Source organism: Nansenia antarctica, assembly GCF_963989245.1.
Source record: "Nansenia antarctica genome assembly, chromosome: 1".
In the NCBI taxonomy this organism is placed as follows: domain Eukaryota; kingdom Metazoa; phylum Chordata; class Actinopteri; order Argentiniformes; family Microstomatidae; genus Nansenia; species Nansenia antarctica.
Window position 1 is genome coordinate 105558456 of NC_137674.1, and position 16033 is coordinate 105574488.

A 16033-nucleotide genomic window follows, 5' to 3' on the forward strand; every position below is an offset into this window, starting at 1 on the left:
ACTCCGGCTTTCACCCAACTACTTAACCCCAAAGGCTCTTTTAAGAGCCAACCACTTGTCTCTCAAAAAGTGCAATTTGTATTTTCATCTCTAAACGGTGTTTGTCCGCTATGAGTACCGTAGTGTGCCTCATGTTGAAGCCTGCAATCACTAAGTTAAACAGTCATCATATACCTTCCTGAGAGGACGCACCCACCACAACACACTTTTGTTTTGGCCGCGTGGTGTTGCCAACCAATGTTCCCTTCATGATGAGTGCTGGCTATAAGCATAAACACATTTTAACGGTACCTTACAGGGATATTGTGAAATTACATTAGCAGTCTTGTACGGCCATAAGCTCACATTCATTCATATTCAGCCTCAAACCTAATGCATCTGAGAATAGCGTAAAAGCTATAGCTGGGGTCGTTGTCCTTAAGAAAGTGGTATCACAACAGTGGTATCATCTGCCAGTTGACTAATAATTATGGATTTTCCCATAACACCGATTTTTAGAAATCTTCATATTATGTTTATTATTATAAATCACATGGGCGGGGCGGGTGGACAAGGGAAGCGCGCAATGGAGGGAGCAGGAGGGGTTTAGAGTTTTAATTTATGGCGGGAAGGGTGCACGGGGCTCGTGTCCAATGACAGCCTGAGAAGGAGATGACAACGGGCCAATGAGCTCGTCTACATTCGCGGGCCAATGAGCTCGTCTACATTCGCCGGCCAATCGGAGCACGACGGCTCCGGCTTTATAAACGTAGCAAGTTGTCTTGTGAAGAACATCTACACTTTGACTGTACAAGAAGAAGGTAGCATTATGGCCAGAACCAAGCAAACCGCTCGTAAATCCACCGGCGGCAAAGCCCCAAGGAAGCAGCTCGCTACCAAGGCTGCCCGTAAAAGCGCCCCGGCCACCGGCGGCGTGAAGAAGCCTCACCGTTACAGGCCCGGCACCGTGGCTCTGAGGGAGATCCGTCGTTACCAGAAGTCCACCGAGCTGCTCATCCGCAAGTTGCCCTTCCAGCGCCTGGTGAGAGAAATTGCCCAGGATTTCAAGACCGATCTGCGCTTCCAGAGCTCTGCTGTGATGGCCCTGCAGGAGGCCAGCGAGGCTTACCTGGTCGGTCTGTTCGAGGACACCAACCTGTGCGCCATCCACGCCAAGAGAGTCACCATCATGCCCAAGGACATCCAGCTGGCCCGCCGTATCCGTGGAGAGCGCGCCTAAGATGACCACACCGATCTGAGAGGAAATCCCCAAAGGCTCTTTTAAGAGCCACCTCAATATTTCCCTCAAAGGCGTTTTCCCATTTACCACCCGTGTAGGGCGTTAATCTATAGGTTATACGACTCAAATGAGTAGCCTGCAGGGATGCTGACCGTGCCATCTCGGTAACCGAAATACATGTAGGCCAATTCACAACAGCATAAGGCCTTAATGTGTGAATTCGTTGTGATGGTCTAACTCGTTGTGATTGTCCTTATGTAAAATAATCCGAAGTAAATCAGGGTCAGTCAGTGTATTCTGTAGATCACGGATGTTCTCCACACAAGGTCTGTGATTTACTTCGGCTAAAGCTTAATGGTGCTGGGAGGACATCAAAATGCGGTACCCCCATAGGCTGTTCTTAAAATAGATAGTATATATATGTACAGAATACAGTGTTCAGACCCCTTCAACGTTACACTATGTGGTGTTATAGACTCAATTTAAAATGGATTAAATTAAAAGAATTTGCCATTATTCCACACACAATGAGCACATTATAAAAGCATGTTGTATTGAATATGTCAGGGTTATTAAAACACGTTAGGCTATACTGCATATGTGAATGAAATGTGCCACAGTATGTATTGTAAATAAAGTTTAATCTGATTTGATGGTTACGGTAATTTACATTGTACAAGGAAAACATTTAAATGTAGAAAAAAATAATAATCTCTTCTACAGTTTATTGAGAAAACATTGAAAACAAATGTCCTATTTGCAATCATTGGAACATTCAAATGAAGATGACCTGACCCCAGGAATATGTAATAGAGGTCCAACCTCACCATGACATGAACCCTGGAATATGTATTAGAGCTCCAGTATGACCAGATATGAACATCCTCTGACTGTTGACACCATCACAGGATTGGGATTCAATAATCTCAGATTCTAGACTTCACAGAGAGAGCTCAATCTGAATGAATGAATGGTCTTTATTGTCATTGATATAGTACAGGTACCAAACAACAACATTTGGGAGGGGGGGCTCCCCTGGTGCTAGGAAAAAAAACTAAAAACAAGAAGGGAAAAGAGCTGGTTTACATAAATAAAGGCTATGTACACTATCCACTATACTATACTATACAAATAAAACACTGTGCTGTACTCTATGCTATGCTATACCTATTCTAACATGTCCTATCTCTGAACCTTATGTACCCGATGGTTGTCATATTGCACATAGTGTTATTGCACATTCATTTAAAGTGTCGCAGTTTGCAGGTTTTAAATGTTCACAGTTGTGTTTCAGTATTGCACTTGATTTCAATCTAGTAGCTGCCATCAAATTGTCTAGATTGTCCAGGGCCTAGAACCTAGGTCTTTGCTGTGTTCAGGGCCTGAATGGCCCTGTTATGTTATGTTATGTTAATTTCATTTATAATGCGCCCCCCATCCAACTTTTACATCGGCCCGGGGCGCAGCCCGGGTAAAGGAACAGATAAAGACAAAGACAAGGAACACAGAAAGCAATCAGACACAGACGACTTAAACGTAAAACTCAGGCATACAATTCACAACAAATAGGGAGTAGATTTAGGGAATGTCATTTTGGAAGAGGTGGGTTTTTAACTTGGCTCTAAAGGAGTCCAGAGTGGGGGCAAACTTGATGGCAGAAGGGAGCGCGTTCCACAGGGTCGGTGCTATCACCGCAAAGGCACGGTCACCCTTCCTCTTGAGGTTGGTACGTGGGACCCTCAGGCTGAGTTGGGCGTCGGACCTGAGCCTGGGTCTGGGCCTTGAGGAGGTAGACTGGTCCAGGAGGTCCTTGATGTATGGTGGGGCGAGACTGTTGAGAGCTTTAAAAACAAAGGTGCAGATTTTGAACTTCACTCTCTTCTTCACTGGGAGCCAGTGAAGGGAGATGAGGACAGGGGAGATGTGGTCCCTCATTTTGGTGCATTTCCTATTCTCTGAACATAAGGTTCAGAGAATAGGAAATGTTAGAATAGGTATAGCATAGCATAGAGTACAGCACAGTGTTTTATTTGTATAGTATAGTATAGTCTTCCACCGTTAGGCTGCTGAAAGACCTTGGCATCCATGGACAGGCTCTGCGACAGACAATTAGATCACTCTCTGAAGCGGCCAAAAGAAGCAGCCAGTGGATATGGATCAAGCGGAAGGACCCTTGCTGGGCTCAAAGAACAGCAACATGACCCGCTCACTAATCCCCCCCCTACCCCCACTCCCACTTGAGAACCCAGGTCAGAACCCTCCAGGAGGAGGGTGAACAAGGTATGCGGTCTGCTCTAGGCCTGACTCAGGGAAGAGGACACCCCTGCCTTGCATAGTCCCGTGGGCTGCGCCATTTAAACAACCAGGCAATTCTCATGATTGGGCATGGGACACAAGCTAAGGCTTGATCACCCTGTAGCTGGCCGCCTTAGATGAGGGTGTCTAGTGTTGAAAAGGCCGAAACACCCCATGATTCAAAGGTACTCTACTGATGATGTGTCCCGAAATGTTACATCCTTCCCATGTCTGAGATACAGCTCCCATGCCACTCTCAACATCAAGGCAAACCTCATGTGCGTACCATCCATTGGCACAATGGACAGTATAACATCACGTCCCGTGTTTCATAATTCTCAGTGGATAGTGTACATAGCCTTTATTTATGTAAACCAGCTCCTTTCCCTTCTTGTTTTTAGTTTTTTTTTTTCTTCCTAGCACCAGGGGAGCCCCCCCCCTCCCAAATGTCGTTGTTTGGTACCTGTACTATATCAATGACAATAAAGACCATTCATTCATTCATTCATTCATTCATTCATTGTTGTGGTAATCCCTCCATACACACACACCAACACACATACCAACAACTGCAGTTTTATTCATGTGTTAGTTGTTGAGAAATGCACTTTTATGAAAATGAAACTAACACAGAATATGACTCCATGTCATACATCCTGCAGCAACACAGATCTGACCAATCAGGTGTGAACGCTGTGTGTCTGTGTGTCTGTGTGTCGGCCATGTCAGGAGGACGGGGAGATGAAGACACAAAATGGCCGTCTGGGTTTCTAGTGACGAGTGCTGCGCTTGTACTACCTCAACAAGTTGTCTCCTCCCACACCCTAGTGTGTGTGTGTGTGTGTGTGTGTGTGTGCATGCGTGTGCGTGCATGTTTGTGCGTGCGTGTGTGCAAACATGCGTGCGGTACTTTCCAAGAAATGCTTTGCCACACTGTGTGGTTTTATGAGTGTTTTGGTTGTGATGCTATAAAAGCGTTTCTTATCAAGAGGAGAAGCACCTCCTTCAGCGTGATGTCAAATATCATCAAAGTGATTCTGACAACTACAGGGAACTCTGTGTTTGCTGCCAGGCCCCCTGTACACACCTCCACTGGGTTAGGGTCAGGGTCTGGGTCAGAGTTAGGGTCAGGGTCAGGGTCAGGGATGTTTTGGTCTTAAATTCGTAACTCCGTCTCTGAGAGTGATGACATTCCTCCAGCTCCATCCCTCGGCTGTGGGACTCCAACTATTTAGAGAGTAGAGAGATATCTTATATCTCTGCATACTTTCATTCGTGTTTCTTCTAGTGATCCACTCCCTTCAGAATGTCTTCACTGAATCCTCTGGAGGTCCAAACCTCCCAGTGTCTGTGGCGATGGTGGATGGTGTTCAGGTGCTTCACCATAACAGCATCACCAAGGAATTGGTGCCCAAACAGGACTGGATGAACAACATAATTGAAGACGACCCGCAGAACTGGGAGAGGAACATTCAGAAGGCCGGGGGCATCCTGCAGACCTTCAAAGAATTCACTGATTTTGTGAAGCAGCGCTTCAACCAGAGTGGAGGTAAGAGCAACACCTTCTTTAGCACTGTTACCTTTCTTTTTATGGTTTTACCATAGTTGATATTTCCGTGTTGTTCTCTTGAATTTGGGAAAGTTGTGACATGATCCGTCTCACATTGAAAACCACCAACATGATCCTACATGGGAGATGAAACACTGTTGAACTGAACTGACCAGAACAACCTAGTGGACCTTCTGCCATGTTGAGAGACCATCAGACCCAGAACCTTTCATTCTGGACCTTTACATTCTCATTAGATACACTCACACATACACACACACACATGCGCACACACACATGCTCTCACGCACACATGCACACACACATGCACACACATGCTCTCACACACACACACACACACACACACACATGTACGCATAAACACACACACTCTCTGAGCCACTCTGTCTGTGTCTGAGTGAAGGTGTGACATCACTGTGTTTTATTACTGCTGATAGACCCTGTCTGACTGAACCTCTCTCTCTATCTCTGTCTCTCTCCCTCCCTCTCTCTCTCTCCTCCCCCTCTTTCTCTCTCTCTCTCTCTCTCTCTCTCCCTCCCTCCCTCTCTTTCTCTCTCTCTCTCTCTCTCTCTCTCTCTCTCTCTCTCTCTCTCTCTCTCTCTCTCTCTCAGATGTACACATTGCCCAGTGGATGCTTAGCTGTAGTTGGGATGAGGAGACTGGAGTCACAGAGGGGTTTAGTCAGTATGGTTATGATGGACATAGATGGACAGCTAGATGATAACAAGCACTTGAAGCGCTTCCTCACCCAGGAGTGCAACTCTCTTCCCCTCTCTGTCTCTCACCCTCCGTCCCCCTCTCTCCTCCCCCTCTTTCTCTCTCTCTCTCTCCCTCCCTCCCTCTCTTTCTCTCTCTCTCTCTCTCTCTCTCTCTCTCTCTCTCTCAGATGTACACATTGCCCAGTGGATGCTTAGCTGTAGTTGGGATGAGGAGACTGGAGTCACAGAGGGGTTTAGTCAGTATGGTTATGATGGACATAGATGGACAGCTAGATGATAACAAGCACTTGAAGCACTTCCTCACCCAGGAGTGCAACTAGTGGCTGAAGAAGCTCCTGCAGTACGGGGAGAGCACTCTGAAGAGGACAGGTACACACTGACACGTCACCTGACACATCACCTGACACGTCACCTGACACAACATGTTCATATTCAACTACGTTGAAGTGGAACAATTACATTGCTTTTATTTCCTGCCCTATTTACTGCTGACCTTTCCCCCTCTCTCTCGCTCTCTTTTATTTTCTCCTCTTTTTTTTCTTCACCTTCCCACCTCTCTCTCTCTCTATCTATCTCTCTCTCCCCGTCCCCCTCTCTCCCCCTTCCTCTCTCTCTCTCCACCTCCATCTCTCTCTCCCCTGCCCCCCCTCCCTCCTCCCCACCCCTCTTCCCCTCCCTCTCTCTCCCCCTCCCTCTCTTCCCTCCCGCTCTCTCCCCCCCCCCAGTCCCTCCCTCAGTGTCTCTGCTCCAGAAGACCCCCTCCTCTCCAGTCACCTGCCACGCTACAGGTTTCTACCCCAGAGAAGTTGTGATGTTCTGGAGGAGAGATGAACAGCATGTGTATGAGGATGTGGACTACGGAGAGGTTCTCCCCAACCACGACGGAACCTTCCAGATGAGGACTCGCCTCCTTGTGAAGCCTGAGGACTGCGAGAAGAACCAGTATGACTGTGTGGTTCAGCTCTCTGGGATGGAGGACGACATCGTCATCAGACTGGAGCGCTCCGTGATAAAGACCAACAGAGGTAAGAAGATACAACGTGATCATTCTCAGTGACTCAAAATACACACAGCAGAGCACCATGGACTCCCTCACTAAACGTCCTCATGTTCTCCATCTCTCAGTGGACCTGGTCAGCGTACCCTCTCTGACAACATGTTCACTCTTCACATTCACAAAGTCCCTTCAGGAACTCTTACTGAGTGACTGAGAAAGTGTCTTGGTTGAGAGGAAACCAAACTGTGACCCTCAGTTCCAGTCTGACTGCTCTGTGTTGGTTACAGATCCCACTGCCCCCCTGGGCGTCATCATTGGAGCTGTGGTCGGACTCCTCCTCCTGGCTGCCATCATCATCATCATCATCATCATCATCATCATCATCATCATCACTGTGTTCTTCATCATGAAGAGGAACAGATTCCTGAACCAGTGGTTTAACATTCAAGCTGTTAGACTCTTTTCTCCAAAGCCACTGACAGTAAGGACAGTCTGTCAGTATATGAATCACATCAGTCATCAGTGCCATCGGCAGTCTACAGTTCCATAGAACTCATCCAACCTTCCATAGAACTCATCCTCCATAGTTCCATAGAACTCATCCAAAATCTCATTAATGTTTTGGGGGATGAGAAACTTCCTTGATACAGATTATCTGCACTCTTGTCACAACCAGAGATGGGACCCTAAAGCAACAAGAGAGCAGGGTTAGGGTTAGGGGTAGGAGTTCAAACTAAGTGTGTTTATTTAGCTTCCAAAAGTGCGCTGACGCGGTAGGTAGGCAGGTAGTCAGACAGGTGAGGGTCAGGCAGGTAGGCAGGCAGGTAGTCAGATAGGCGAGGGTCAGGCAGGTAGGCAGGTAGTCAGACAGACACACGTACAGGGGCAGAGACGCATGTGGTACGGAGGAGCTGTGTTTTCTTGTCAAGGTGAAAATACTCGTAGACTGAAATACTGTTCAAACTTACAACGTAAATTTTAACGTACTGTTAAAATAAATGTATTTTTGTTATTTCGTCCTGAACATTTTCTTCTTATAAGGTTTATATACTTCATTTTGTTTCTGAGGAAATTACAATTACTGCTAATAAAGTGTGACTAGTAGTTCCACAGTGGAGGCACCGCACTATTATTTAATTGGTTATTTGCTATAAGATATAACTACATACACGTATCCGTGTCATTCACACCTGTACTCACATCTGTTGGTAAAAGGGAAAATGTAGCCAGCTCAACATCAACCCCCCTAACCCTAACACTCAGGATCCTGTTAATGTAAATGTGAAGTAGAAGCTCTTTATAATCCTCAGCAGGGGTACATGGACAGGGAGAACAAGGTGAGGCAGGTAACACAGGTAACAGGCTGGACACTGAGACATCTACTACCCCCCTGTACTGTCCCTCCTGAGACATCTACTACCCCCTGTACTGTCCCTCCTGAGACATCTACTACCCCCTGTACTGTCCCTCCTGAGACATTTACCACCCCCCTGTACTGTCCCTCCTGAGACATCTACTACCCCCTGTACTGTCCCTCCTGAGACATCTACTACCCCCCTGTACTGTCCCTCCTGAGACATCTACTATCCCCTGTACTGTCCCTCCTGAGACATCTACTACCCCCTGTGCTGTCCCTCCTGAGACATCTACTACCCACTGTACTGTCCCTCCTGAGACATCTACTACCCCCCTGTACTGTCCCTCCTGAGACATCTACTACCCCCTGTACTGTCCCTCCTGAGACATCTACTACCCCCTGTACTGTCCCTCCTGAGACATCTACTACCCCCTGTACTGTCCCTCCTGAGACATCTACTACCCCCTGTACTGTCCCTCCTGAGACATCTACTACCCCCTGTACTGTCCCTCCTGAGACATCTACTACCCCCTGTACTGTCCCTCCTGAGACATCTACTACCCCCCTGTACTGTCCCTCCTGATCAGGTCATGGTATGGCGGCTGTATCGACTGATTCACAAGTCAGGAATTTGGGGCAAAATACAATAAGCCCACCGTCATCTGTGATGTCTTGTTCAATAAAGGTGCTGTGACAAACTGTGTCGATGTGTATGTGGCCATATACGTATGCGGTCTTAAATGTTGGTGTGTCTAGTAGACTGCAGCCTAGTAGAAAGTTTAGCTTGTTTGAATTGATGACCTGTCATAAATGTGTCTGTAGTCAATATGACGTCATTCTGATTGGCATGAAGGATGACAAATAAATGCAAATGTTGTTTTACATTTCTGATATGTAACAATACAAACCTGAACGACATTTAGGCATGTGTGGGACATGGCTGTGTGACAATTGGGGCAGATATAGATGGTCAACATGTCATAACAGGGCCACAGTGTTGGGATGTGCTCGTGGAACAGGGAAAGAGTGCAACACAAGGCTGTACTGTGGGAACTGGACAGAGATTATGTGAACAATAACATATGTATTGCTTGTGAACATGAACAGGCAAAGTGTGGAAGGGACATGGTTGTGTGGGACAGATTCCAGATTTTAATTGTATTAATTATATTTATTTTTGTTTTTGATGTGTATCTATCAGGCTAGTCTATGTGTTCTGCAATAGGCTTGTTGCATTAACGGCGCGCTGCGGAACTTCCGGGTGCGTCTACTTGCATAAGAACTTCCGGTGTAGCCGGATGTTGACATCCTAGTCATTAGTTAGCCGTCATATTACATTAGTTATTATACAATACATTACTTATTAGCGGTCATGAGTGGAACAATTCAAAAACGTGGGTTCACGTACCAACGACGTGAATCAGGCTCCACTGACCACTGTTGTGTGCCACAATGTGTGAATTCGGCGCGCTATAATTCGCACTTAAGTTTTCCTTCCTTCCCAAGCAACTCTGAGGCAAATGCTAAGTGGCTAGCGAAGATTCGGCGGGACACATTTCGTGTCACCAAGAACAGCAAAGTGTGCAGTCAGTATAATATCTACTATACCATACTATAACGTGGACTTCATTGTAGCACGTCAGCTCAAAACTCAGCTCAGGCACCATCAAGAGGGCACAACAGCGGCTATACACCCTGAGATGCCTCAGGAAAGAACACAACAAGCAGGAGATACTGGTGGCCTTCTACCGCGGCGCAGTGGAGAGCATCCTCACCTACGGCATCTGCAACTGGTTCTACAGCTGCACAACAGCGGAGAGAAACGCGCTACAGAGAGTCGTGAGAACAGCACAGAAGATCACCGGCGCCCCCCTCCCCTCTCTGGAAGAGCTGTACAACACACGCTGCCTCAGGAAGGCCTCCAAGATCTCCAGAGACCCATCCCACCCTGGGTACGAACACTTTGCCCGGCTGACCTCGAACAGGCGGTACAGGACCATGGCCGCAAGGACAAACAGACTGAAGCTCAGCTTCTACCACAGGGCCGTCCAGGCCCTGAACACAGCAAAGACCTAGGTTCTGGGCCCTGGACAGTCTGGACGGATTGATGGCAGCTGCTGGATTGAAAAATCAGGTGTAGTGCTGAGGCACAAATGTGTACATTTCAAGCCTGCAAACTGCGACACTTTAAATGAATGTGCAATAACACTATGTGCAATATGACAACCCTAGGGTACATAAGGTTGCAGAGAAATAGGAAATGTTAGAATAGGTATAGCATAGCATAGAGTACAGCACAGTGTTTTATCTGTACAGTATAGTATAGTGGATAGTGTACATAGCCTTTATTTATGTAAACCAGCTCCTTTCCCTTCTTGTTTTTTTTCTTTCCTAGCACCAGGGGAGCCAAATGTCGTTGTTTGGTACCTGTACTATAGCAATGACAATAAAGACCATTCATTCATTCATTCATATGAAGGCATTCGATAGATAAGTGGGCATGTGTTGGCGGTAGTGGTAGGCTAACTTCTTGATTGTACTAGATTATCCACATGTGAACGCCGTTTAAACCATTATTATATTTATTATTTATTTTAAATCCACCTGTCCCGAGAAACTGGTCATGCGTATGTATGCAGTGTAGTCACTCCTGTCCATTATATTAATAGAGGAAACCGTTTTAGACAACTAGTGAGCAACAAACAAGTGAGGAACAAAAAAGGCGCGCAAAACCTCCGGCGCGTTCAAGGACTGGAGTCTTTGAAAATTGTAACATCGAGTAATTGATACATATGCCTTATACATGCTTGTTATGTTATGTACACTTTCTGCCTGTTTTAACCTGCTGTGGCTTTCACTCCTGTATTATGTTTTATTTGTTTTTCTACTTGTTATGTAAATCACTTTGAGACCCTTGGTCTGGGAAAGGTGCTGTATAAATACTGTATCATTTTACTTACTTGTTACAATACACACAATCAGTACAACATATACATTCGACTGATTTGTAGCACGCGAGGTCAACTCACTATGGAATTGATTTCTTTTTTTGATAGGGTGGGTGGCTCTTAAAAGAGCCTTTTGGGGTAAGCAGTACAGACAAATCTGTTTACTTGGAGCTGGTGTATTTGGTCACAGCCTTGGTGCCCTCGGACACGGCGTGCTTGGCCAGCTCACCGGGGAGCAGCAGACGCACGGCGGTCTGGATCTCCCTGGAGGTGATGGTAGACCGCTTGTTGTAGTGGGCCAGGCGAGAGGACTCGCCAGCGATGCGCTCGAAGATGTCGTTGACGAAGGAATTCATGATTCCCATGGCCTTGGAGGAGATGCCGGTGTCGGGGTGGACCTGCTTCAGGACCTTGTACACGTAGATGGCGTAGCTCTCCTTCCTGGACTTTCTGCGCTTCTTGCCGGTTTTGGTGGCGGTCTTGGTGACGGCTTTCTTGGAGCCCTTCTTGGGCGCTGGCTTCGCTGGTTCAGGTGTTTTTTATTGGTTTTTATAAAAACACAACACCGTATATACAATCAATTAATCAAACAATCAGACATTTAAGACATTACATTCAACAACAACCAACATTAAACTAACTAAAGTGCTCAGTGTTCAGTGTATTGTCCAGTGTAGTGTAATGTTCAGTGTTCAGTGTTTAGTGTCCAGGTTCCAGTGTCGGTAGGAGGCAGGGTAAAAAACCTGTTCGCTGTGCATCCGGGAAAAAAATTCCCCTGCAGCCCTCTAGTTGTAGAGCGACTACTATCCAGTTTGCCCACCAGTGCAAAGCCGTGGCTCCCCCACCTCCCTCCCCCGAGGGACCCCACACACCCGACTCACCCGACCCGCCCCACCACCGGCGCATCCGGCCCAGCCCACCAGGCTCAGACTCCTGTAGCCCTTCACGAGGCTAGCCGGACCAGGCGCCCCAGCGGCGGAGCAGATCGAGCACGCAGGCCGACCGGAGGCCCCTGAGGAGAGGCCCAGAGAGCTCGGCGCATGGCAGGCAAGCAGAGGCGAAAAACCTGTACACAGCTTATCCAGGGAAAAAGCTCCCTGGCTCTTCTCAGCTTGTTCCGGGCTGGGGGTTGGGGGTTGGCGGGTAGGGGACTGGGCCTGTAGCTGGGGGCCTGGAGTTGGGGGGGGGGGGCCCGGAACAGGGGGTTTGGGGTCGCTGAGTTGGAACCTGGGGTTGGTGCTGGGGTGACGTGGTGGTTCCCGCCGGTCTCTGCTCCTGGGTCTGGAAGCCTGGGTAGGTGTCAGAGCTGGATATGACATGTGCCTGAAAAGATACAGGAGTGAGAGAAGGGAGGTGTGCATGGTTTGTGTAGTGTGCATTTTGGTGTCAGGCGGGTGATCAGTACTTCCCTGTGACCCAGTGGTGTTGGTCATCCTGGTGCTGGTGGTGCTGGCAGAGACGGCTGGTTCGGCTGTGGGTTGTGTGTGGTGATATTCTGGTGAGGGTAGGAAGTGGGTCAGTGCTGTGTACATGTGTAGGTGGTGGAAGGTGCAGTAAACTTCCCTGTTGGTGTTGTGCGCTGCTCCTCTCCTGGTCCTTGTGATGGTGATACTGCTGACCAGGGCTTGTGCTGGAACGGTGGTGAAGGTGATAGTGCAGGAACTGGTGGTGTAGTGAGGTAGGCCCGGGGTGGGGGGGGGTTGGGCGATGCGGCGCGGCATGGGGGGGGGATTTAGAGGATGACGTCCTTCCATCTCTCCACCCCCCACACCGCTCTTGCTTGATCCGGGTTATTTTTAAAGTCAACAATAGCATGGTCCCTGAGGCAGAGGGTGATTCTCCTCCTCAGGGTTGTCAGGTGGACGCTCTGTTTCTGATAGACCCTGATGTTCCTCGTCTCCCAGAGTACCTGCTTGACGGCGCTGATGATCCTCCACTGTTGTTGTAGTTGGGGGGTTGTGCACCCCCCGGGAGGACCATACAGGATGTTCTCGCTCGTCAAGCGGGGCAGGGTCAGCAGGCTGTTTAGGGAGACAGAGGGAACAAACAGGGCCCAGACCCGCCTGGCCACGGAGCACTCACAGAACAGGTGGTTAATGTGTTCTGTGTCCGTGCATCCGTGGGGGCATTTATCAGTCGTTGCGATGTGCCGCCTATGCAAGAATTCCCTAGTGGGGAGACAACCATGAGCAGCCATCCAGGCAATGTCTTTTTGTTTATTGTTAGTACATTTATGATTAATGTTTTTCCATACCTGTTTGGAGTCCACGGCTGTGCTGGCCTTGGGGTGAGTAATGGTTTCCTTCGACCTTATGAAGGTCATAATGTCTTTGTATTTCCATGAGGCCAGCCCAGCCGCGGACAATCCTGTCTTGAAGGCAAAGTCCCTCCATATCTTGTAGACTGGAGGGGGGTCCCAGCTGTAGGGCACAGTGTGATTTATTGATGCGGTCACCCTGAGTGTCCGGAGGATGGGTGTGGCATAGTATATTTCAAAGAACCTGGCTTTCCTATCTTTGTTGTTGATGTTGTTGATGAGGTTGGAGAGTCCCTGTGCCCTAATGATGTTTAGGATGTCTGGGACCCCTTTCCCCCCATTCTCCACTGTTTTGTACAGGGTGGTGCGTTTTAGTTTTTCCATCTGGCTCCCCCAGACAAAGGTAAACATGATCCTTTCGATGGTTTTGGATACTGCTCTGTCTGGGGGAAACACCCTGCCCAGGTAAAGGAGAATGGGAAGAACAATCGCCTTCAGGACCAGGATCTTGCCTGTCATTGTGAGAGGCCGTGCACTCCACTCACAGATCTTCTTTTGGACCTGGCGGATGGTCTCCTTCCAGCTGCCGGAGGCTCCTCCATCTTTCTGGTAGGTGATCCCCAGCAGCTTAATGTTTTCCGTCTTTACAGGGAAGGAGGTTGCCAGGTTCTCCTGCCAATGCTGCGACAGAAACAGCTCACACTTACCCCTATTGATCAGGGCGCCAGTGGCTGCACAGTAGTCCTCCACCACTTTCGTTGCTGTGGAAATGGAGCGACTATCTGTGCCGACGATGGTAATGTCGTCCATGTACGCCACCACCTTGAGCCTCTCCCCCCGGGCCCCTGGTAGAGGGTAGCCCATGATGTTGGGGGAGCTCCTGATCTTCCGTAGGAACGGCTCCAGGTAGATGACGTACAGTAGAGGGGCCAAGGGGCATCCCTGCCGTACTCCAGCTTTGATGGGGAAGGGGTCTGTCAACTGGTTGTTGATCCGAACTCTGCTCGTGATGTTGTTGTAGCAGAGTTCGGTCCAGTTGAGCAGGTGCTGGGGGAAGTTCATGCCCCTCAGCACCCTCTGCAGGAAACCATGGCTAACCCTGTCAAAGGCCTTCTCCTGATCCAGGCTGAGAAGGCCTAAAGGGGACCTCCGCTCCTGGGAGTGCAGGATGAGGTCTCTCACCAGGAGCAGGTTGTCGTTGATGGACCTACCGGGGACGCTACAGGTTTGGTCAGGGGCTATAACTGAGGGGAGGAGGGTTTGAAACCGTTGGGTGAGGGCTTTTGTCATAATTTTATAGTCCACTGGGAGGAGATTGATGGGGCGCCAGTTCCGGAGGTCCTTGAGGTCCCCTTTCTTGGGGATCAGTGTGACCGTACTCTGTCTCATTGACTCTCCAAGCCTCCCTTCCCTGTAGACGGCTTTGAAGACCTCCGCCAAGTCCTCCTTGAGGAGATCCCAGAGAGTCTTGTAGAACTCTGCTGGGATCCCATCCGGTCCAGGGGCCTTGTGTGTATTCAAGGAGTGCACGGCCCGGGTGAGCTCCTCCGTGGTCAGCTCTGGGTTCTCACTCTCACCACCCTCGGGGACCCGGTCCAGACCATCCAGGAAGGTGGCCATGAGAGTCTCGTCGGTTGTCTTGATGTTGTAGAGACTCTCGTAGAACTCTCTTGCCACCCCCGGGATGTTGCCTCTGTCTGACACGGTGTCCCCATTGGTGTCGTATAGGGACAGGATAGGCTTGTGTTTTGACCGTGCCTTGCGGAAGAAGTGGCGTGTGCATTTCTCCTCCTCCTCCAGGCCCTGGAGTTTTTCCCTGAACTGTTTCTTTTGTTGTTGCTCCCGGTAGAGGGTGGCAAGGTGTTGTTTGGTCTCAGCCAGTTCTCGGGCCACATCCAGACCACCCAGTTGTAGGAGACTTAGGCGTTGGAGGGCCGCGTTGTGGTGTTGAAACCTGGCCCTCTGTTCTGCCGCTTTCCTCCTTCCGACTGACCCGAAGTAGCCCTTTGTCCTGGCCTTAACCATCTCCCACCACTCTATCGGGGAGTCGAACAGTTCTTTTAGGGTCCTCCACTCCAGGTAGCGCCTGGAGAAGGAATGCACCACTGTTGGGTCCTGAAGGATCGATGTATTCATCCTCCAGGTACCCCTACCCGCTCTTGTTTGGCCATCCCATTCCAGGGACACTGTCAACATCCTGTGGTCCGAGAAGTGGGCCGCCTGGCTGGTCAGGGTTCCCATCCTCAGACCTGGCGAGAGCAAGAACATGTCTATCCTGGAGGAAGAATTCCCGGAGGAACTCACCCTTGTGTGTGTCGGCGGGGAGGTGCCACCGGCGTCTACCAGTTGGAAGTCGTCTATGATGGACTGAAGTTCTGTAGTGGATTGGTCTCTCCTGGGCCTGCTGCGGTCCTCATCCCGGAGGGCACAGTTGAAATCTCCCCCCACTAGGACTGGTGTGGGGATGAGGAGGAGAGACCGAAGTTTCTTGAAAAGGGAGACTCTCTTGGCCACGTTGGTTGGGCCGTACACATTGATGACCCTCAGCGGCGAACCCTGGATCTCTAGGTCCAGAACCAGGATTCGCCCGCTCTCTACAACCTCCCCCTTTTTGGTCTGCAGAAAAGGGTTGGCCACCAAAATGCCGACCCCATCAGCTCTATCAATGTT

General features: G+C 49.1%; 2 protein-coding genes across 2 annotated transcripts; one reads left to right on the forward strand and one right to left on the reverse strand.

Moving 5' to 3' along the window:
• Positions 1–808: 808 nt before the first annotated feature.
• LOC308167332 (histone H3.2) lies at positions 809–1219 on the forward strand (the record flags this gene model as incomplete). Its single annotated transcript, XM_080541736.1, has 1 exon — positions 809–1219. The coding sequence occupies one exon, from the start codon at positions 809–811 to the stop codon at positions 1217–1219; it is 411 nt and encodes a 136-aa protein (XP_080397862.1).
• Positions 1220–11267: 10048 nt separating this feature from the next.
• Positions 11268–11633, reverse strand: LOC308167679 (histone H2B-like; the record flags this gene model as incomplete). The annotated part of the gene is made up of 1 exon (XM_080542114.1): positions 11268–11633. A coding segment is annotated over one exon (366 nt), but the record flags the coding sequence as incomplete, so codon positions are not given.
• Positions 11634–16033: the final 4400 nt, after the last annotated feature.